Below are 21609 nucleotides of genomic sequence, written 5' to 3' on the forward strand. Positions count from 1 at the left end.
TTACCAAGGTAATATTGATTCATAGTAGTTTAACATATATCTTTCTAAAGGTACATGTCAACACATCATAACATTAGCCACAGCGTTTGTGTAGTCTTTGAAGAGTCAGGAGGTTGAATTACTCACCACAGATTTTCAAAACACTGATCCACTGTTCCACTCAGAGCATTTATTTGGAAGTTTCCATTTCAATTTTGGTCAAAAATGACCGCAGAATGCTGATAGTTGGCAATTCAACAATGATAGTACTGATGAATGATGCGACGAGATGATTACATTCTCTATTTACTGTAGATAGTGATGTTTGGAATTTGTGAGCTTCAAGTGTTACTTTCCACATTTCAATCCAAGGTGAGTGTTGTCCAATCCTTTCCGCAACCGGACACAAGCTTTTTCAGGATCTGGGACATTGCAAGTCATACTGAAATTTATGCAGTCTACAGCATATGTTCCCACTTTTTTGATGAAGCAACTAGAGGTGGTTGGGCTCAGAACAAAACCCTGACGAACCCACTGCACTGATGTCCTGGGATTGAGATGACGGGCTGTAACAACCACAGCCATTTTCTTTGTGTCAGGGTTGACATTAACCAATGGAAAGTTTTACCCTCAATTTCCATTGACTCCAGTTTCGCTCTGCTTCTTCGCTGTTAACAACCAAATGCTGCCTTGGTGTCAGGGAAGAGTCATACTCATCTTTTCTTGAGCTCAGCTCATTTCATCATGTCTGAACCAAGGCTGTAATGCTTCCCTTGTTGATCTTAAATGCTCCAATCTTGTTTCTGTTGCTCAGCTCATTTGTTTTTAAGTGCATCTGAGTAGGTTGATATGGGTATTTTTTCAGGACTCTTCCTCTGTTGTTAATGTCTAGCTTCACTCATGTATTTTGTAGATCAGTGGAATTAAAATAGACTAAAACCCATTGCCTGCTGCTCAATGATAATCCAGTACTCAAAGAGATTTTAATTTGATCATTTAGAAATATTGAAACTAGACAAATTCAAATTAAGTGATGGAATATTAACTGTTTGATAATGCTTAGGCTAAATGGATGTTAAGTTTTGTTGATTGAGTTTTATTATTGATATTAGATTGCATGGGTTGATAATTTTGTTTTTTTTTCCACTAGGTTTGGCACAGTCTGGTTCCTGGGGCTGCTTTGATGAATTTAATAGAATTGAACTGCCTGTATTATCAGTAGCAGCTCAACAGATTTATATTGTTCTTGTGGCAAGGAAAGAAAGAAAACGAAATTTTATCTTCACTGATGGAGATAATGTATCACTGAATCCAGAGTTTGGCATTTTTATCACAATGGTAAGTAGAAAGGAAGGTGAAATGCTGAAGTATAATATAGCTTTCATAGAATGAAGATGAGTTAAATATTTCCAACTGGTCCATGTTAGTGTTTAAGCACCAACAATTCTCCTCCCTCCCCGCTTTATCTAACCCTATCAGCTAACCTGCTACAAATAACCATTTGGTGTATTTGTAACCCATTTACCTAGACCAGCATTTTTCTGCCCTTGGTGAGGTGATTTCTTGAACCATGGCAGACCATGGTGAGTAGATGCATCCACTGTCCTAGTAAGAACAATAACAGTCATTTTTTTTTCATTCTAAAATGCCTAACTAACTTAGGGTGATGAAAGTGGTAATGGTAATAAGTAGCATGGCTGCAACAAAAGGCGTGGAGATAGAGAGTAAATTAGTTCTCAACAGCATAGGGGAAAAAAAGATTAAATCTGTCTTTTCACCTGAGAAATATTTTATGAAGTCCCACTGTGTTGTTCAAAATCACGTCCATATTTCCTCTAGTGTCAACATTCTTGTAACCTAGCAATGGCAAAACTCAAAGCAAAATATAGGGGACCGCTCGATCACTACGCAGTCCCACTTCAGGATCCAAGCATTCCAATGTAATACCAGACCAGTGCTATACTATGGGAGGTAGCTTGTTTCTGATAAGACATTAAAGAGAGGCCCCATTTGCCTCAAGTGGACCTAAAAGATCTTATAACGTTTTTGCAAAAAATGGCAGGAGAGTTATCACCAGTGTCCTGACCAATATCTATACTTCACTCAACACCATAACTACATTATCATTTTGATGTCTGAGGGAATTTGCTGAATACGAATCCACAGCCATGAATCACGAGCTACGACTACACTCCATAAATGCTGAATAAACTCTTAGAGATAATCTGTGAACACAAAAGAAACTGTACAAAATATAAAATATCACATAGCCTGCCTTTACACATTACCCCTATTGACAGCCACTAACAGTCCCCATTAACAGCATCCTAGCCCGATTGTTATCAACTCCTTTGTCTATCCAGCTGCTCTTCTCTCTCTTCGGGCTTTATCTTTTATCCTATCATTTACTCCTTCTCCCATCCCCCTCCCTATTTTCTGCATATAAACTGACATTTTCCCAACAACCATCAGTTCTGAGGAAGGGTTACCAAACCTAAAATGTTAACTCTGATTTTTTATTCACGGATGCTATCAGACCTGCCGATTTTCCAGCAACTTCTGTTTTTGTTCCTGTATAAATTCAAGTTTTCTTATCACGAACACATCATTTGAAGCCAATTTTGCACTTTAGAGTGGGCATTTCTACTGGAGTTAGTGACACAAAATTGATAAGGAGCCTTGAATCAGGGATTCAAACTGCAGTCTTGCCCAACAAACTGCCAAAAATATGGACATTTAGTGAAATAAAGTTTGTCCAACCATTTGAAGTGACTGGGTAGAATTTGGAACTACCATACAAAGTAAGAATGCAAGAGTGAGGTGATTTGAGAAGAGATCTCATTCATTGATGTAGAATCATTTATGTAGGATCACAGGACTATTTTAACCTATAGGGAAAAGTATAGACCTGGCAGTGTGTAAAAGCAGCCATGCATCTAATTGAGATAACAAAGTGTGGAGCTGGATGAAAACAGCAGGCCCAGCAGCATCTTAGGAGCACAAAAGTTGACGTTTCAGGCCTGGACAGGTCTAGGTCCAAAATGTCAGCTTTTGTGCTCCTAAGATGCTGCTTGGCCTGCTGTGTTTATCCAGCTCCATGCTTTGTTATCTCGGATTCTCCAGCATCTGCAGTTCCCATTATCTCTAATGCATCTAATTGAGCCTTGCAATATAAGTATCGGATAACAGAGGAGATGATTAGGATTTGCATTATATAGCACCTTTCTAGCCTTGTATGTCCCGTGCATTGGCTTTACATCCAATGAATATTTTCAGAATTTTGGTCTGGTTATAAGCTAATTTACATACAGCTCCATCTCACAAAGCAACAAAGTACGAAAATCATCCATGTTGGTTTCTCTTCCCATTCACGCGCCATAATTCTCATGCTTCCCAATGATCTGATTCAAGGACAAATTGGAATTGGGTAAATAAAGACCCGCAGTTAAATGTGTGGCTCAAAGATTAGTGTGGGTGAAATAGTGTTCAGTTTGTAGGACATTGCACCTGCACTGGCATAGAAGGGAGCTTTTTTAGTAAGATAAGCTTCACTTGAATCATCTTGGGATCAGTGTCCTGGCAATTATGTAACCGGGCTGTAGAAAGAGCTTTGAATTAATTGCTAATTGGTGTGGGGGGGACGGGGGTTAGCATTCAGGAGAGGGAAAATGTATGCTTATAAAGCAAGAGGACAGAGCAACATTATACGGCATTGTTTATATAGCAATACCAAGAGTGGGACAGTGTACACAAACATTAGAAAATACATCTGCAAATAGGATCAAAAAAGGAGATATGGTAAAAAGACAAAATGAATGTTCTTTACTTGAATGTGCGTAGTACTCAGAAAAAAAATAATTAACCACACAAATACAGGTTAATAGACATGATATTAGAGCCATTACAGCGACATGGTTACAGGAGATCAGAGCTGGGAACTAAGTATGACTTCGGTTAGGTAACTTTTCAAAAGGACATGCAGAAAGGAAAGGGTGCTAGTATAGAATTGTTGGTATAGATAGAATATGTATAATTGCAACAAGAGATCTTGGATCAGCAGATGTAGAATCCATATGGTTGGAGGTAAGAAATAAAAAGGGGAATATACCACAAGGAGTGGTCTACAGACTCCCTAACAATAGCTGCACAGTGGAAGAGAGAATAAATCAAGAGATAATGAGGGCATGTGACAAAGGCAGTACATAATAAATCATGGGTGACTTTAATTTTCTTACAGATTGGGATAGTCAGAATGGCAGAGGTAGCTATGATGAAGAATTTGTAAACTGTATCCAGGACAGTTTCCTAGAACAATAATTTGTGGATCCAACCAGGGATAAGACTGTTTTGGATCTGGTAACGTGTAATGTGGCAGGCTTAATAATTGATGTCAGAGTAAAAGATCCCTCGGAAATGGCGACCACAACATGGTAAAATTTAGCATTTAATTTGAGAGGAGGGACTTGGTCAAAATAATTGTTCTAAGCTTAAATAAGGGCAATTACAAAGAAGTGGGGGCAGAGATAGCTGGAGTGGACTGGGAACGGAGTTTAGGAGCAAAAAGAGTTGGGAATCAAAAGCAGATAGTTCAGAGAAGACTTCACAGCTCACAACAAAGATATATTCAGTGAGGAAGAAGGATTGTTGGAAGGGGATAATCCAACTATGATTAATCAGGGAAGTTAATGACAGCATTAGGTTGAAAGAAAATAATATGCAATGTAACAAAGGTTAGTAGTAAATCAGAGGATTGGGAAAAATTTTAAAATCAACAAAAGACAACCAGAAAAATAATAGAGGGAGAAAATAAATGTTGAGGGTAAACTTGCAAGTAATATCAAGACAGACAGCAAGAGCTTCTTTAAATATATGAAAAGGAAGAGAGAAACTCCTGGGAGGCAGTGTACATCTTGCTAATGGTATTGCAGGTTTAATTAAAGAAGCGGAGATGATGGCCTAGTGGTATTATCGCTGTACTGTTAATCTGAAGATCCAGATAACATTCTGAGGACCAGCAGATGGTGAATTCAATAAATATCTAGAATAAAGAGTCTAATGATGACTGTGAATCATTGTTGAGAAAACCTATATGGTTCACTAATGTCCTTACCCAGTCTAGCCTACATGTGATTCCAGACCCATAGCAATGTGGTTGCCTCAACTGCCCTCTGAGCAATTAGGAATGGGCAATAAACGCTGCCTAACCAGTGCTGCCCTCATCCCATGAATGAATAAAGAAAAAATGTGTTTCATTACAGTTATTATATTTTACTTATGTTAGATTTTTTAAAGACATTTAATTTGGTAAATGAATAGGAAAGGTTTGGGGAGATATGGGCTAACAGAAGGCAGGTAGGACTAGTTTACTTTGGGATTATGTTTGGCATGGAATGGTCGGACCAAAGGGTCTGTTTCCCTGCTGTACGACTATGACTCCTTGAGAAACCAAACTGAACATATGGCTCTCAGAAAATGAGGCTGGGAGGTAGGGAATAGCAGAGGAGTTGAAGAAGTAATTTGCATCAGTCTTCATTGAAAAAGCCACTAATTGTATTCAAAATTTTCAATGGCCAAAAGGACAGTGTACCAATATAGAACATAGAACAGTACAGCACAGAACAGGCCCTTCAGCCCACAATGTTGTGCCGACCATTGATCCTCATGTATGCACCCTCAAATTTCTGTGACCATATGCATGTCCAGCAGTCTCTTAAATGACCCCAATGACCTTGCTTCCACAACTGCTGCTGTCAACGCATTCCATGCTCTCACAACTCTCTGTGTAAAGAACCCGCCTGTGACATCCCCTCTATACTTTCCTCCAAACAGCGTAAAACTATGACCCCTCGTGCTAGCCATTTCTGCCCTGGGAAATAGTCTCTGGGTATCAACTCTATCCATGCCTCACATTATCTTGTATACCTCAATTAGGTCCCCTCTTCTCCTCCTTTTCTCCAATGAAAAGAGAGCGAGCTCAGTCAACCTCTCTTCATAAGATAAGCCCTCCAGTCCAGGCAGCATCCTGGTAAATCTCCTCTGAACCCTCTCCAAAGCTTCCACATCTTTCCTATAATAGGGCGACCAGAACTGGACGCAGTATTCCAAGTGCAGTCTAACCAAAGTTTTATAGAGCTGCAACAAGATCTCACGACTCTTAAACTCAATCCCCCTGTTAATGAAAGCCAAAACACCATATGCTTTCTTAACAACCCTGTCCACTTGGGTGGCCATTTTAAGGGATCTATGTATCTGCACACCAAGAACCCTCTGTTCCTCCACACTGCCAAGAATCCTATCCTTAATCCTGTACTCAGCTTTCAAATTCGACCTTCCAAAATGCACCAACTCGCATTTATCCAGGTTTAACTCCATCTGCCACCTCTCAGCCCATCTCTGCATCCTGTCAATGTCCCGCTGCAGCCTACAACAGCCCTCTATACTGTCAACGACACCTCCGACCTTTGTGTCGTCTGCAAACTTGCTGACCCATCCTTCAATCCCCTCATCCAAGTCATTAATAAAAATTACAAACAGTAGAGGCCCAAGGACAGAGCCCTGTGGAACCCCACTCACCACTGACTTCCAGGCAGAATATTTTCCCTCTACTACCACTCGCTGTCTTCTGTTGGCCAGCCAATTCTGTATCCAGGCAGCTAAGTTCCCCTGTATCCCATTCCTCCTGACCTTCTGAATGAGCCTGCCATGGGGAACCTTATCAAATGCCTTACTGAAGTCCATATACACCACATCCACAGCTCGACCCTCATCAACTTTTCTAGTCACATCCTCAAAGAACTCGATAAGGTTTGTGAGGCATGACCTGCCCCTCACAAAGCCGTGTTGACTGCATTTGATCAAGCCATGCTCTTCCAGATGGTCATAAATCCTATCCCTCAGAATCCTTTCTAACACCTTGCAGACGACAGACGTGAGACTTACTGGTCTGTAATTGCCGGGGATTTCCCTATTTCCTTTCTTGAAGAGAGGAGTTACATTTGCCTCTCTCCAGTCCTCAGGTACGACTCCAGTGGAGAGCGAGGATGCAAAGATCTTCGCAAGTGGCGAAGCAATTGCATTTCTCGCTTCCCAAAGCAGCCGAGGACAAATCTGGTCCGGGCCTGGCGACTTGTCAATCTTAATGTTTGACAACATTTTCAGCACATCAGCTTCCTCTATCTCTATCCATTCCAGCATGCACACCTGCTCTTCAAAGGTTTCATTCACTACAAAGTTCGTTTCTTTCGTAAAGACAGAAGGAAAAAACTCATTTAGGGCTTCCCCTACCTCCTCAGACTTCACACACAAGTTCCCAATGCTATCCCTGATCGGCCCTACTCTTTCTTTGACCATTCTTTTATTCCTCACGTAAGTGTAAAATGCCTTTGTGTTTTCCCTAAATAAAACCTACGACTGGCTAACGAATAGAAGAGAGAGTGTCCAGATAATGGAGACAATTCTGAGGACAGCAACATGTGAATAATGGTGTGCCACAAGGAACAATGCTGGGCCACAATATATTAATGACATGAAGAGAGTCAATGAACTGCAGCCAGGTTTTCAGATGTCACAGAAATAAGTGCAAGGGCAAGTGATGATGAAACAAAGAGTCTGCGGAGGTGTTTAAGTGAGTGTGAATAAATTTGGTAGCTGGAATATTATGTGGGGAATGTGAGTTTATGCATTTTTACAGGAAGATTAGAGCAGCTAAATATTATTTTAGTGAAAAAAGAAAGCTGCAGAGTAGAGAGATTTGTAAGCCCTTGACCATGAATCAGAAAAGCTAGCATCCAGGTTTACAGGATAATCAGGAAAGCAACTAGAATGTTGGCCTTTTTATCAAAGGGAATGGAATATAAAAGTGGTGAGATTTTGCTAAAACTGGACAAAGGCATTAATCAGGAGTCAGCTGGAATCCTGTGAAAAGTTTTGTGTGTCTTTGTACAAGGAAGATATACCAGCATTGGTGGTAGACCAGAAAAGGTTCACTTGGCTGATACCAGGTATGGAGGGGCTGTCATATGAGGAAAGGTTAAGTTGATTGAGCCTGTACTCATTGGAGTTTAGAAGAACAAGAGGTGACCTTGTTGAAACATAGAATATTCTTAGGGAACTTGACAGGATAGATGCAAAAAGTGTGTTTACTTTTCTGTGACAGTCTAGGACTAGAAGGCATAATCTCAGAATAATGGGTCACACATTTTAAGACAGAAATGAGGAAGGATATCTTCTCTCAGAAGGTTATGTATTTGTGGAATTATTTACCACAGAGGATTTCAGAGGCTAGGTCATTAAGTATACTCAAGGTTGACATGGACAGATGTTCAATCTGTAAAGGAATCAAGGGCTATGGGAAAAAGGCAGGAAAGTGGAGTTGAGGATTAGCACATCAGCCTTGATCTCTTTGAATGCCACAGCAGATGCACTGGGCTAAATGGTCTTACTTACAGTCGGTGATCTGGAACAGCAGGGTGTGATTGTAAGTGAGGCATGTAGGGGAATTCTAATTTCAGGGATAGAGAAGCCTCAGCTCTTGATCTTGTCCACAGGTATGAGATACTTGGTCCCTGTGATGATGAGGAAAAGGACTGTAGGGGGGATGAGCCAATTGACAGTTGCACCCTGGTACAGGAGGCCATTTGAGAGGTGGGAGCCAAAAGACAAGTGGCAGTTGTAGGGATTCTAAAATTAGGGGGATCGATAGCATCCATTGCAAGCAGGATTGAGAGTCCTACAAGGTGTGTTGCCTGCCCAGTGCCAGAGTGAGTGATTTCTCTTGTCAGCTTGAAAGAATGTTGGAGTAGGAGGGTGAAGATCCAGTTGTTGTGGTCCACTTTGGGACAAACGACATAGGCAAGGCTCGGAAGGAGGACCTGTTTGGGGATTATCAAGCACTATAAATGAAATTAAGGAACAGCTCTTCAAGGGTTATAATCTCCACATTAGTCACCGAGCCACGTGCAAATTGTCAGATGGATAAGAAAATTAGGAAAGTAAACAAGACAAAAATGTGGAGGATGTTTAGGGAGCACTTGCGACAGGTTCTGGATAGTTTGTCCCACTAAGGCAAGGAAGGGATGGTAAGGTGAAGGAACCTCGGATAACGAGACGTGGAACATCTAGCCAAGAGGAAGAAGGAAGCTTACTTAAGGTGGAGGAAGCAAGGATTAGACAGACCTCTAGAGGGTTACAAGGTAGCCAGGAAGGAACTGAAGAATGGATTTAGGAAAGCTAGAAGGGGGTATGAAAAAGCCTTTCTGGGTAGGATTAAGGAAAAACCCAAGTGTTCTACACTTATGTGAGGGGAAAAAGGGATGCTAGAGTGAGGGTAGGACCAATCAGGGATAGTGGAGGGAATTTGTGCACTGAATCAAAGGAGGTAGGAAAGGTCCTTAATGAATACTTTGCTTCAGTATTCATCGGATGGAGGAGCCTTAATGTTTGTGAGGACAGTGTGAAACAGGCTGATATGCCTGAACAGGTTGATGTTAGGAAGGAGGATGTGCTGGAAATTTTGATAAACAGGATAGATAAGTCACATGGGCCAGACGGAATATTAACAATGCTACTACAAGAAGCGTGGGAAGAGATGGGTGTGCGTTTGGCGATGACCTATGCATCCTCACTGTCCACTGGAGTGGTACCAGATGATTGGAGGGTGGCAAATGTTATTTCCAAGAAAGGGATTAGGGATAATCCTGGGAATTACAGACCAGTTAGCCTTACTTTTATGGTGGGCAAATCATTGGAGACAATTCTGAAATAGTATTTATGATTATTTTGAAAACCTCAGTTTGATTAGAAATAGTCTGTATGGTTTTGTGAGGAGCAGGTCATGCCTCATGAGCCTTATTGAATTCTTTGAAAATGTGAAAAAACACATTGATGAAGGGGAGTGGATGTAATGTATATGGGTTTTAGCAAGGCATTTGATAAGGTTCCCCATGGTAGGCTCATTCAGAAAGTAATGAGGCATGGGAATCAGGGAAATTTGGCTGCCTGAATACAGAATTGGCTGTCCAATAGAAGACAGAGTGTGGTAGTAGATGGAAAGTATTCAGCCTGGAGCTTGGTGACCAGTGGTGTTCCACAGGGATCTGTTCTGGGACCTCTGCTGTTTGTGATCTTTATAAATGACTTGGATGAGGAAGTGGAAGGGTAGGTTAGTAAGTTTCCAATGACACAAAGGTTGGTGGAGTTGTCGATAGTGTGGAGGGCTGTTGTAGGCTGTGACGTGACATTGACAGGATACAGTGCTGGGCAAAGAAGTGGAAGATGGAATTCAATCTGGATAAGTGTGTAGTGATTCCTTTTGGAAGGTCAAATTTGAAAGTAGGTTAATGGCAGGATTCTTAGCAGTGTGGAGGAATGGAGGAATCTTGGGGTCCACATCCATAGATCCCTCAAAGTTGCGACCCAAGTTGATAGGGTTATAAAGAAGGCATATGGTGTGTTGGCTTTCATTGGCAGGGGCATTGAGTTTAAGAGCTGTGAGCTTATGCTGTAGCCCTATAAAACCCTGGTTAGACCACACTTGGAATATTGTGTTCAGTTCTGGTCGCTTCAGAAAAGGAAGGACGTGGAAGCTTTAGAGAGGGTGCAGAGGAGATTTACCAGGATGTTGCCTGGACTGGAGGGCAGGTCTTATGAGGAAAGATTGAGGGAACTAGGCATTTTCTCAGTGAGCGAAGAAGGATGAGAGGCGACTTGATAGAGGTGTACAAGATGATGAGAGGCATAGATAGAGTGGATAGCCAGACACTTTTTCCCAGGGTGGAAATGACTCTCACAAGGGAGCATAATTATAAGGTGATTGGAGGAAGGTCTAGGGAAGATGTTAGAGGTAGGTTTCTTACACCGAGTGTGGTGGGTGCCTGGAATGCGCTGCTGGTGGTGGTAGTGGAGTCAGATACATTAGGGACATTTAAGTGACTCTTGGATAGTCACATCGATGGTAGTAAAATGTAGGGTAGTTTGATCTTCGAGTCGGATAATAGGTCAGCACAACATCGTAGGCCAAAGGGCCTGTACTGTGCTGTACTGTCCTGTGTTCTATGTTCAAAACACATGGCTAAAGGATTGGCGTGGGAAACAACGGTTCAATTTCATGGGGCATTAGTACCTGTTTTGGAACAGGAGGGATCTGTACCGATAAGATGGTCTCCACTTGAACCAATCTGGAACCCGTGTTCTCACGAGAAGGATAAATAGGGTGGTCACTAGGACTTTAAACTAGTGATTGAGGGAAGGAAAGGGAAATCCACTGGAATTATAATAGTAAATGGAAAAGGAAACAGCAGGTTAACATTTATGCAGGAGGGTTTAACTACGTCAAGAACTTTGAAGGAAATTAAGAGGAAGAAAAACTCAGGAGGTGTTATTAATGTGATGTTAGATTCAAAAGGCAGGTATAAAAACTGACATAAAGGCACTTTACCCAAATGTTCATGGCATTCAAAACAAGGTAGATGAGTTAACAGCACAAATCTTCGTGAATGAGTATGATTTAGTAGCTATTACAGAGACATGGGAGCAAGATGGTCATGACTGGGAATTAAGTATCCAGGGGTATCAGACTATTTGGAAAGACAGACGGAAAGTTAAGGGAGGTGGTGGCGGCATAGCACTGATAATTCAGGATGAAATTGGGGCAGTAGTGAGAAATGATTTGGTTCTATGGATAATAAGGTTGAATCCACTTGGGTGGAAATTAGAAATTTTAAGAAGAAAAAGTCACTGATTAGCATAGTCCATAGGCCACCAAATAATAACATCACATTGGGACGGGCAATAAACAAAGAAACAACTAATGCCTGTAGAAATATTATGGCAGCTATTGTGGGGGTTTTAATCAGCGTGTCATTTGGTTGAACCAGGGTCAGTCAAGGCAGCGTTGAGGATGAGTTCATTGAATGTATCTGTGATAGTTTACTTGACGGTATGTAATGGAACCAATAAGGGAGCAAGCTATCCTAGATCTCGTCCAGTGTAATGAGACAGGAATAATTAATGATCTTATTGTTAGGGGTTGTCTTGGAAGGAGCAATCACAATATGGTTGAAATTAGAATACAGATGGAAAGTGAGAAGATAAAATCCAATACCAGAGTCCTGTACTTAAACAAAGGAGATATAGGAACAGGGAGGAGTTGGCAAGTGTAGACTAGAAGCAAAGATTCTGCAGTGGGAACAGTTGTGGAACAATGAAGGACTTTCAAAACAATTTTTCAAAATGCTTGGCAAAAATATATACCAGAGAAAAGGAAGGACTGTAGCAAAAGGGGCAATCAGCTATGGATGTCTAAGGAAATAAGTGAGGCAATCAAATTGAAAGATAAGACATTGTGGCAAAGACCAGTGGGAAGCTCGAAGATTCAGAAAACTTCAAATGTAGATAGAAAGCCGCAAAAAAATCATAAAGAAAAGTAAGATAGATTACGATACTAAACTAGCTCAGAATATAAAGACAGATATCAAAAGTTCCTACAAATATATAAAATGAAAAAGAGCGGCTAAGGTAAACATTGGTCCTTTAGAGGATGAAAAGGGTGATTTAATAATGGGAAATGAGGAAGTAGCCGAGGCATTGAACAGATATTTTGTGTTGCGCTTCACAGTGGAGGACACAAATAACATGCCAGTAATTGATGACAGACAGACTAAAGTAGATGAGGACGTAGACACGAACAGTATCATGAATGAGATAGTGTTGGACAAGCTAATGGAGCTAAAGATGGACAAGTCTGGCCCTGGTGGAATGCATCCTAGGGTACTAAGAGAAATGGTAGGAGAAATAACAAATGCACTCATGGTAATTTTCCAAAATTGGCTGGACTCTGGAGCAGTTCTAGCAGACTGAAAAACAGCAAATATGACACCACTGTTTAAAAAGGAGGTAGGAAAAAAAGTGGGGATTTATAGGCCAGTTAGCTTAACTTCTGTAGTGGGGAAAATGCTTGAATCTATCATTGAGGAAGAAATAGCAAGACATCTAGATTGAAATTGTCCCATTAGGCAGAAGCAGCATAGGTTCATGAAAGGTAGGTCATGCTTGACAAATTTATTGGAATTGTATGAAGACATTATGCGTGCAGTGGACAACAGGGACCAAGTCGGTATGGTGTATCTGAATTTCCAAAAGGCACTCAACAAGGTGCCGCTCAAAAGGCAGCTGCATAAGTTAAAGGTGCACGGTGTTATAGGCAATGTATTGGCATGGATCGAGGATTGGTAACAAGAAGCAAAGAATGGGGATAGATGAGTGCTTTTCTAGTTGGTGTGCCTCAGGGAACAGTGCTGGGACCACAATTGTTTACAATTTACGTAGATGATTTGGAGTTGGGGACAACATGTAGTGTGTCAACTAAAATGAGTGGCAGAGCAAAGGGTACAGAGGGATATAGAGAGCTTAAGTGAGTGGGCAAAAGTCTGGAAGATAGAGTACAGTGTTAATAAATGTGAAGTCATCCATTTTGGTAGGATTAACAGTAAAGAGACTATTATTTGAATGGTAAAAAATTGCAGCATGCTGCTGTGCAGTGGGATCTGGGTGTCTTTGTGCATAAATTACGGAATGTTGGTTTGGAGGTACAACAGGTAATTAAGGAGGCAAATGGAATATTGTTCTTCATTGCTAGAGAGATTGAATTTAAAGCAGGGAGGTTATGTTGCAGCTGTATAGAGTGCTGGTGAGGGAATACCTGGAGTACTGCATGCAGTTTTGGTCTCCTCACTTGAGAAAGGGTGTACTGAAGGGAGTGCAGAGGAGATTCACCAAGTTGGTTCCAGAGTTGAGAGGGTTGGCTTATGAGGAAAGGCTGAATAGACTGGGACTATATTCAATGGAATTTATAAGAATGAGGGGGCGGGGGCTCTCAGAGAAACATATAAAATTATGAAGGGAATAGAGAGGATGAGAGGTTGTTTCCACTGGCGGGTGAAACTAGAACAACAGGACATAGCCTCAAAATTAGGAGGACCAGATTTAGTACTGAACTGAGGAGGAACTTCTTCACCCAAAGGGTTGTGAATCAGTGGAATTCCCTGCCCAGTGAAGTAGTTGACACTTCCTCATTAAATTTTGTAAAGCAAAGATAGATAATTTTTTGAACAGTAAAGAAATAAAGGGTTATGCTGAGAGGGTGGCTAAGTGGAGGTTTGGAGGAGATGTGAGGAACATCTTTTTCACCTCAATGGCGGTAAGAATTTGGAACTCAACTGCCTGTAAGGGAGAGAAAGGCAGAAACCCTCAAAACATTTATGAAATATTTAGATGCTTACTTGCAATGACAAGGAAATGGGCCAAGTGATGGAAATAGAGTTAGAATAGTGAGGTGGTTGTTTTTGAATGGAACAGACACAGCGGGCTGAAGGTAACAAGGTGTAGAGCTGGATGAACACAGCAGGCCAAGCAGCAACATAGGATCCTGCTCCTATGACGCTGCTTGGCCTGCCATGTTCATCCAACTCTATACCTTGTTATCTCGTATTCTCCAGCGTCTGCAGTTCCTATTATCTCTGATACAACAGGCTGAAGGGCTCTTTTTAGTCCACTGTGACCACTATGGCTAGTTGCCCCAATATAGCTGAAGGCAGGCATGGTGAGGTGGTGGTCAGGCATGTACTGGCAGGTAAAGCCTTAAAAGGTTCTTCTGAGCTGAAAGGGATTACCCCTTTGAGTAAAAGGTTCCTGCAGCCCACCATAGGTTAAAAGAGGAATCAGCATTAAGAACTTTGTCAGATCATAGGGTTGCCATTGCCTACTCAGGCAATGTACGGGTATTGGGTAAAGCTGGTCTCCACCTGTATGCCAGAAATGTTTCAGCTGGATGAGAATATATCTTCAGAAATTGAGGCTATTGGAGTTGAGGAGCAGCGACATAGCACAGGGAGGGCAGAATTATGAAGGTCATGGGATCAGAGGAGACACTGAGGGTTATGAATAGGAAGCAACTGTGAGCATATAACGTAATGGCAGAGTCAGAGCTGCCTGGATTTAAAATTTCAAGGGGACATGTGTGGACAAAAAAACACAGCAAATTGGTTACAATGTGGAGAAATTTGGAGTTATCCACTTCAGTCAAAAAAGTAAAAATGCAGAATATTTATGAAATGGTGAGAGGGTGGATCGTTATGAATATGAGATTGTTGGCTTAATCACCAAGTTGGCTTGTTTTTGTTCAGATGTTTCGTCACCATGCGAGGTGACATCATCAGTGGACCCTCCAATGAAGCAATGTTATTCTAGTCCACTTGGAATTTATATTGTCAATAGACAATAGGTGCAGGAGGAGGCCATTCGGCCCTTCGAGACAGCATCACCATTCAGTATGATCATGGCTGATCATCCACAATCAGTATCCTGTTCCTGCGTTATCCCCATAACCCTTGACTCCATTATCTTATAAGAGCTCTATCCATCTCTTTCTTGAAAGTATCCAGAGAGTTGGCCTCAACTGCCTTCTGGGGCAGAGCATTCCATATATCCACCACTCTTTGGATGAAGAAGTTTTTCCTCAACTCTGTTCTAAATGGCCTACCCCTTAGTTTTAAACTATATCCTCTGGTTCTAGACTCACCCATCAGCAGAAACATGCTTCCTGCCTCAAGAGTGTCCGATCCCTTAATAATCTTATACATCTCAAATCAGATCCCCTCTCATCCTTCTAAACTCGTGTCTACAATCCCAGTCGCTCCAATCTTTCAACATATGCTTGTTCCGCCATTCTGGGAATTAACCTCATGAACCTAAGCTGCACTCCCTCAATAGCAAGAACGTCCTTCCTCAAACTTGGAGACCAAAACTGCACACAATACTCCAGGTGTGGTCTCACCAGAGCCCTGTACAGCTGCAGAAGGACCTCTTTGCTCCTATACTCAATTCCTCTTGTTGTGAAGGCCAGCATGCCATTAGCTTTCTTCACTGCCTGCTGTACCTGCATGCTTGCTTTCATTGACTGATGTACAAGAACACCTAGATCTCATACTTCCCCTTTACCTTACTTGACTCACTTTAGATAGTAATCTGCCTTCCTGTTCTTGCCACCAAAGTGGATAACCTCACATTTGTCCACATTAAACTGCATCTGACATGCATCCGTCCACTCACCTCGCCTGTCCAAGTCATCCTGTATTCTCATAACATCCTCCTCACATTTCACACTGCCACGCAGCTTTGTGTTATCAGCAAATTTGCTAATATCACTTTTAATGCCATCATCTATATCATTAATGTATATTGTAAACAGCAGCAGTCCCAGCACTGAACCTTGCGGTACCCCACTGGCCACACCCTGCCATTCCGAAAGGGACCCGTTTACACTTTGCTTCCTGTCAGCCAGCCAATTTTCAATCCGAGTCAGTATTTTGCCCCCAATACTATGTGCCCTAATTTTTCTCAATAATCTCCTATGTGGGACTTTATCAAAAGCTTTCTGAAAGTCCAGGTACACTACATCCACTGGCTCTCCCTTGTCCATCTTCATAGTTACATCCTCAAAAAATTCCAGAAGATTAGTCAAGCATGATATCCCCTTCGTAAATCCATACTGACACTGACCTATCCAAATGAGTCGTAATTTCAACTTTTATAATTGACTCCAGCATCTTTCCCACCACTGACGTCAGGCTAACCGGCCTATAATTCCCTGTTTTCTCTCTCCCTCCTCCCTTGAAAAGTGGGACAACATTAGCCACCCTCCAATCTGCAGGAACTGATCCTGAATCTATAGAACATTGGAAAATGATTACCAATGCGTCCAAAATTCCTCGAGCCACCTCCTTAAGTTCACTGGGATGCAGACCATCAGGTCCCGGGGACTTATCAGCCTTCAGACCTAACAGTCTATCCAACACCATTTCCTGCCTAATATAAATTCCCTTCAGTTCATCCATTACCCTAGGTCCTTCAGCCACTATTACATCTGGGAGATTGTTTTTGTCTTCCCTAGTGAAGACAGATCCAATGTACCTATTGAACTCTTCTGCCATTTCCTTGTTGCCATAATAAATTCACCCGTTTCTGTCTTCAAGGGCCCAATTTTAGTCTTAACCATTTTTAATCTTTTCACGTACCTGAAAATGATTTTACTGTCTTCCTTTATATTTTTGGCCAGTTTGCCTTCGTACCTCATTTTTTTCTCCACATATTGCCTTTTCAGTTATCTTCTGTTGCTCTTTAAAAGCTTCCTAGTCCTCCGGCTTCCCGCTCATCTTTGCTATGTTATACTTTTTCTCTTTTATCTTTATACAGTCCTTAACTTCCCATGTCAGCCATGGCTGCCCCTGCCTCCCCTTAGGATCTTTCTTCCTCTTTGGAATGAACTGATCCTGCACCTTCTGCATTATATCCAGAAACACCTGCCATTGTTGTTCCACTGCCATCCCTGCTAGGGTACTGCACCATTGAACTTTGGCCAGCTCCTCCCTGATAGCTCCGTAGTTCCCCTTGTTCAACTGCAATACTGACACTTCCGATTCTCCCTTCTCCCTCTCAAATTGCAGATTAAAACTTGTCATATTATGGTCACTGCCTCCTAATGGCTCTTTTACTTCAAGGACGCTGATCAAATCCGGTCCATATTGGTGAGTACTGTCATTTCCAGTTTTGATCTGTATCCATACAACTCAAAACTGGAAATGACAGTACTCATCATATCAGACTGAACAGTATAAATTCCAAGTGGAGTAGAATATAATTGCTTCATCAGAGGGTCCGTTGATGATGTCACCTGGCATAGTGACGAAACTTCTGAACAAAAACAAGCCAGCTCAATAAGCAAGTCAACAACATCATCCACAACCCCAAGCTACACATCTTTACCAAAACTTTAAGTTATGAATATCACAGGATCTTGAGCGTCATTGTTCATGAGTCAATGAAACTTAACATGTGGTACAGCATACAACAATTCTGTTTGAGGCTACAATGTTCCGGGCAAGCTCTCGGCAAGTTGGAGGAATAAACATTTCAGCTTACAGCCCCCAGGACTCACAGTTTTACAATTTCAAAGCATGAACAATTTCTTTCCTGTCTATTACCCAAATCGACAACACCATGACCTGTTAATGAAATGGTAAATTTCAGCATAGCCAACCCATTTTCAACTGCTCATAATCCCCATTATTACCTATCTAGCATCTCTTTTTCCCTGGCTTCTTATCAACAATGTCTGTCTACCTACCAATTTTTCTCCCTCTCGGCTCCCTCTCCATCAAGCCATTTACACCTCCAAACCGCCGACATTATCATAAATACCACCTTTTTCTAATTCTGAAGCAGTATCGCAGCATGAACTCAATTTTCTCTGGACACTGTCAGACTCGCTGAGTTCCTCCCGCAAATTCCGGTTTGTTTGATTCAGATATCCAGCATCTGCAGTTCTGTGTATTATTTATAGAGGTAATGATTTCTTGGCAAGACCATTCCTTGAGGACTGTGGCCAGTTTTTAACTCCTTACCTATGAAAAATAGGCACTTGCCATAGAGAGAATGCAACTAATTGCTGAAAACAACTATATATCCAAGACAATTGGAAATTTCTTAATGTGAACAGCATAAAGGAAGATACATAATATTATATGTTACAGAATTTAATACCAGGAAATTATACCTTCAATTTTCACTTTTTACTCAACAGATGAGGTTGCAACCATTTACTTTCAGCACATTTTCTGTATGTTCACCAGATCTGATTCTCTCCATTACCATCTTATCCCAGGCTATACAGACATGGCACAGTGGCTCAATGGTTAGCATTGCTGCCTCAGTGCCAAAGACCCAAACAAATTCCAAACTTGTGTGACTGTCTGCGTGGAGTTTGCATGTTCTTCCCATGTCTGAGCAGGTTTCTTCCCTCTGTCCAAAGATGTGCAGGTTAAGTCAATTGGCCATCCTAAATTGCAGGTAGTGTCCAGAGATATGTAGGGTTAGCCATTGGAAATGTAGGGTTACCATGATGTGGTGGATCTGGGTGGATTATTCTTCAGAGGGTCACTATGGACCCTTTGGGCCAAGTGGCCTGCTTTCCCACTATAAGAATTCTGTGAATCTACAAGCTAACTCACTGCACTCTAAGAAAAGAAACCTGAGGATTTTCTATGTCCCTACTACTTCGTCTGCTAAAATACTTTAAGGCTTTTTTTCTAAATAGAGAAATGGAATCATACAGCATCAAGACAGACCTTTCAGTCCATTTTATCCATGCTAACCAAACATCCTCCAGACAAAACTGTACTGCCCTTATGCTGGCATAGGTCTTTTCTCTCTGATCCTGTTTTTATAATCTTTCTATATGTCCTTTGCTGCGTAGTAAAGCTCATTTTTTTAAAAAATACTCATTCGTGGGAAATGGACTTTGCTGACTAAGTAAGCATTTATTGCACCTCAATACTGCTTTCTTTATCCACTGAAGTTTATTTGCTTGAAGTTATGTCTTAAGTACCATTAGACAGGGTGATGCAGGATTTTGACCCAACAATGCTGAAGGAATAACAAGCAGAGAATGGTTTGGAGGGGAACTTGCAGGGGGTGGACAGTTATCTTACCAGAAGCATTGTCTTGTCATTTAGCTTAAGTCACATGATTTCTTTGTCAGAGATAATGGGAACTGCAGATGCTGGAGAATTCCAAGATAATAAAATGTGAGGCTGGATGAACACAGCAGGCCAAGCAGCATCTCAGGAGCACAAAAGCTGACGTTTCGGGCCTAGACCCTTCATCAGAGAGGCTCTCTGATGAAGGGTCTAGGCCCGAAACGTCAGCTTTTGTGCTCCTGAGATGCTGCTTGGCCTGCTGTGTTCATCCAGCCTCACATTTTATTATCTTGGCCTAATGTACTGTTGTTTTTATGCTTGTATGATCTTGTGACTGAACTGTTACCAAAGAGACTATGACTGTCTAAGCGGATGGTCACTGATACTTATGCTTCCAGTGAGGACTTCACACCCAAGATTACGATGCTTTGCAATAGCAGGCAAGATTATGGTCTTGAAGTTATTTGCCACAAAATCCTTTAAAGAGTGATCTTTAGACATCTATCACATCTCACAGGCAGAGATACATATTCTCCCTTTTTGCTAAGGCTGGATTGGCAGGCTCAGTGACCACTGGGTTTTGCTGCCTCATCTAGAATCCCCCAACTGCAGGGCTTGCCAACTGCACCATTTTTTTACTGCCAAGACCCAGTGACTAACCCACTGAAGCATCTTACATTTATCTGTCCTGTTGACTGCTTTTGGTGCTTCAAGTTTCAATGAGATCACTTCTCATTCTTCAAGAATCTGGAGAATACAGGTCCAGTTTGCCCAATCTCTTCTGGACAAATCCCACAATCCTAGAAACAAATCTGATGAATCTACATCACACTCTATGGCAGTAATATCTTTCCTGAGATAAGCCTAAACTACACACAGTAGTCCAGATACAACCTGCCTAAGCTTCTACACAACTAAAGTGAGATCACACTCCTGAAGAAGGGTCCCGACCCGAAACGTCAAACTTTCCTGCTCCTCTGATGCAGCTTGACCTGCTGTGTTCATCCAGCTTCACACCGTGTTATCTGAGGTCACACTCCTCCTGTATTCAAATTTTCTTGCAATGAAAGTTAACACTCCATTAACCTTCCTAATAGCTTGTTGCATCATTAGCCTTCAGTTACTTATTGTCAAGGGCACCCAAGTCTCTTTCCACAGGGAAATTTGCCAACCTCACACCATTTGAGGAATACTCTACATCCATTCTTCCTGTGAAAGTGGATAACCTCACATTTTTCCACGTAATATTCCATCTTCTGTGTTCTGTCCCAATCACTAGAGTTACAGCATGGAAATAGACTCTTTGGTCCAACTTGTCCATTCCAACCAGAGATGGTAAACTGATCAAATCCCATTTACCAGCATTTGGCCCATATTCCTCTAAACCCTTCCCATTCATATACTCCAATGCCTTTTAAATGTTGTACTTGTGCCCACATCCACCACTTCCTCTGGCAGCTCATTCCATAAACACCCCATTCTCTGCATGAAAACGTTGCACTTCAGGTCCCTTTTAAGTCTTTCCCCTCTCACCTTAAACTTATGCCCTCCAAGTTGGACTCTCCTACCCTATTCATCCTATCTGTGCCCCTCAGCCTCTGACCCTCCAAGCAGGATAACCCCACCCTAATCAGCCTCTCCCCACAGTTCAAACCCTCCAATCCCAGCAATGTCTTTATAATCTTTAAGATCTTTAGTGTAGCAGACAGACCAGAATTGACTGAAGTATTCTAAAAAGTGGTCTTTCCAACATCCTGTATAGCCACAACAGGAACTCCAAAATCCTACACTCTGCACTAAGCAGTGAAGGCAAGCTTGCCAAACAACTTCACAACGCTATCTACATTTGATTCTACCTTCAAGGATCTACAAACTTGCACCCCAAGGTCTTTGTTTAGCAACACTCCCCAGTACCCAACCATTAAGTGCACAAGTCTTGCCCCAATTTGTTTTATCAAAATGCAACACCTCATTTATCCAAATTATCAAAAAATCCTTGGCCCATCAGCTCATCTAATCATGATCTGATTGTATTCAATCTTCTCCACTGCCCATTCCACCAGCAATTTTGGTGTCAGCTACAAACTTACTAACCATACCT

The 21609-nt window shown here is 41.7% G+C and overlaps 1 protein-coding gene across 1 annotated transcript in view; it reads left to right on the top strand.

Moving 5' to 3' along the window:
- The window catches only part of LOC125452340 (dynein axonemal heavy chain 8-like), a 1165100-nt gene that overhangs the window by 761839 nt on the left and 381652 nt on the right, over nt 1–21609 (top strand). The window contains exon 50 of the mRNA XM_059645122.1: nt 1130–1317. Within this exon, the coding sequence (XP_059501105.1) occupies nt 1130–1317 (188 nt within the window). The remainder of the gene's footprint in view (nt 1–1129; nt 1318–21609) is intronic.

This window comes from Stegostoma tigrinum, chromosome 4, assembly GCF_030684315.1.
Source record: "Stegostoma tigrinum isolate sSteTig4 chromosome 4, sSteTig4.hap1, whole genome shotgun sequence".
Classification (NCBI taxonomy): Eukaryota; Metazoa; Chordata; class Chondrichthyes; order Orectolobiformes; family Stegostomatidae; genus Stegostoma; species Stegostoma tigrinum.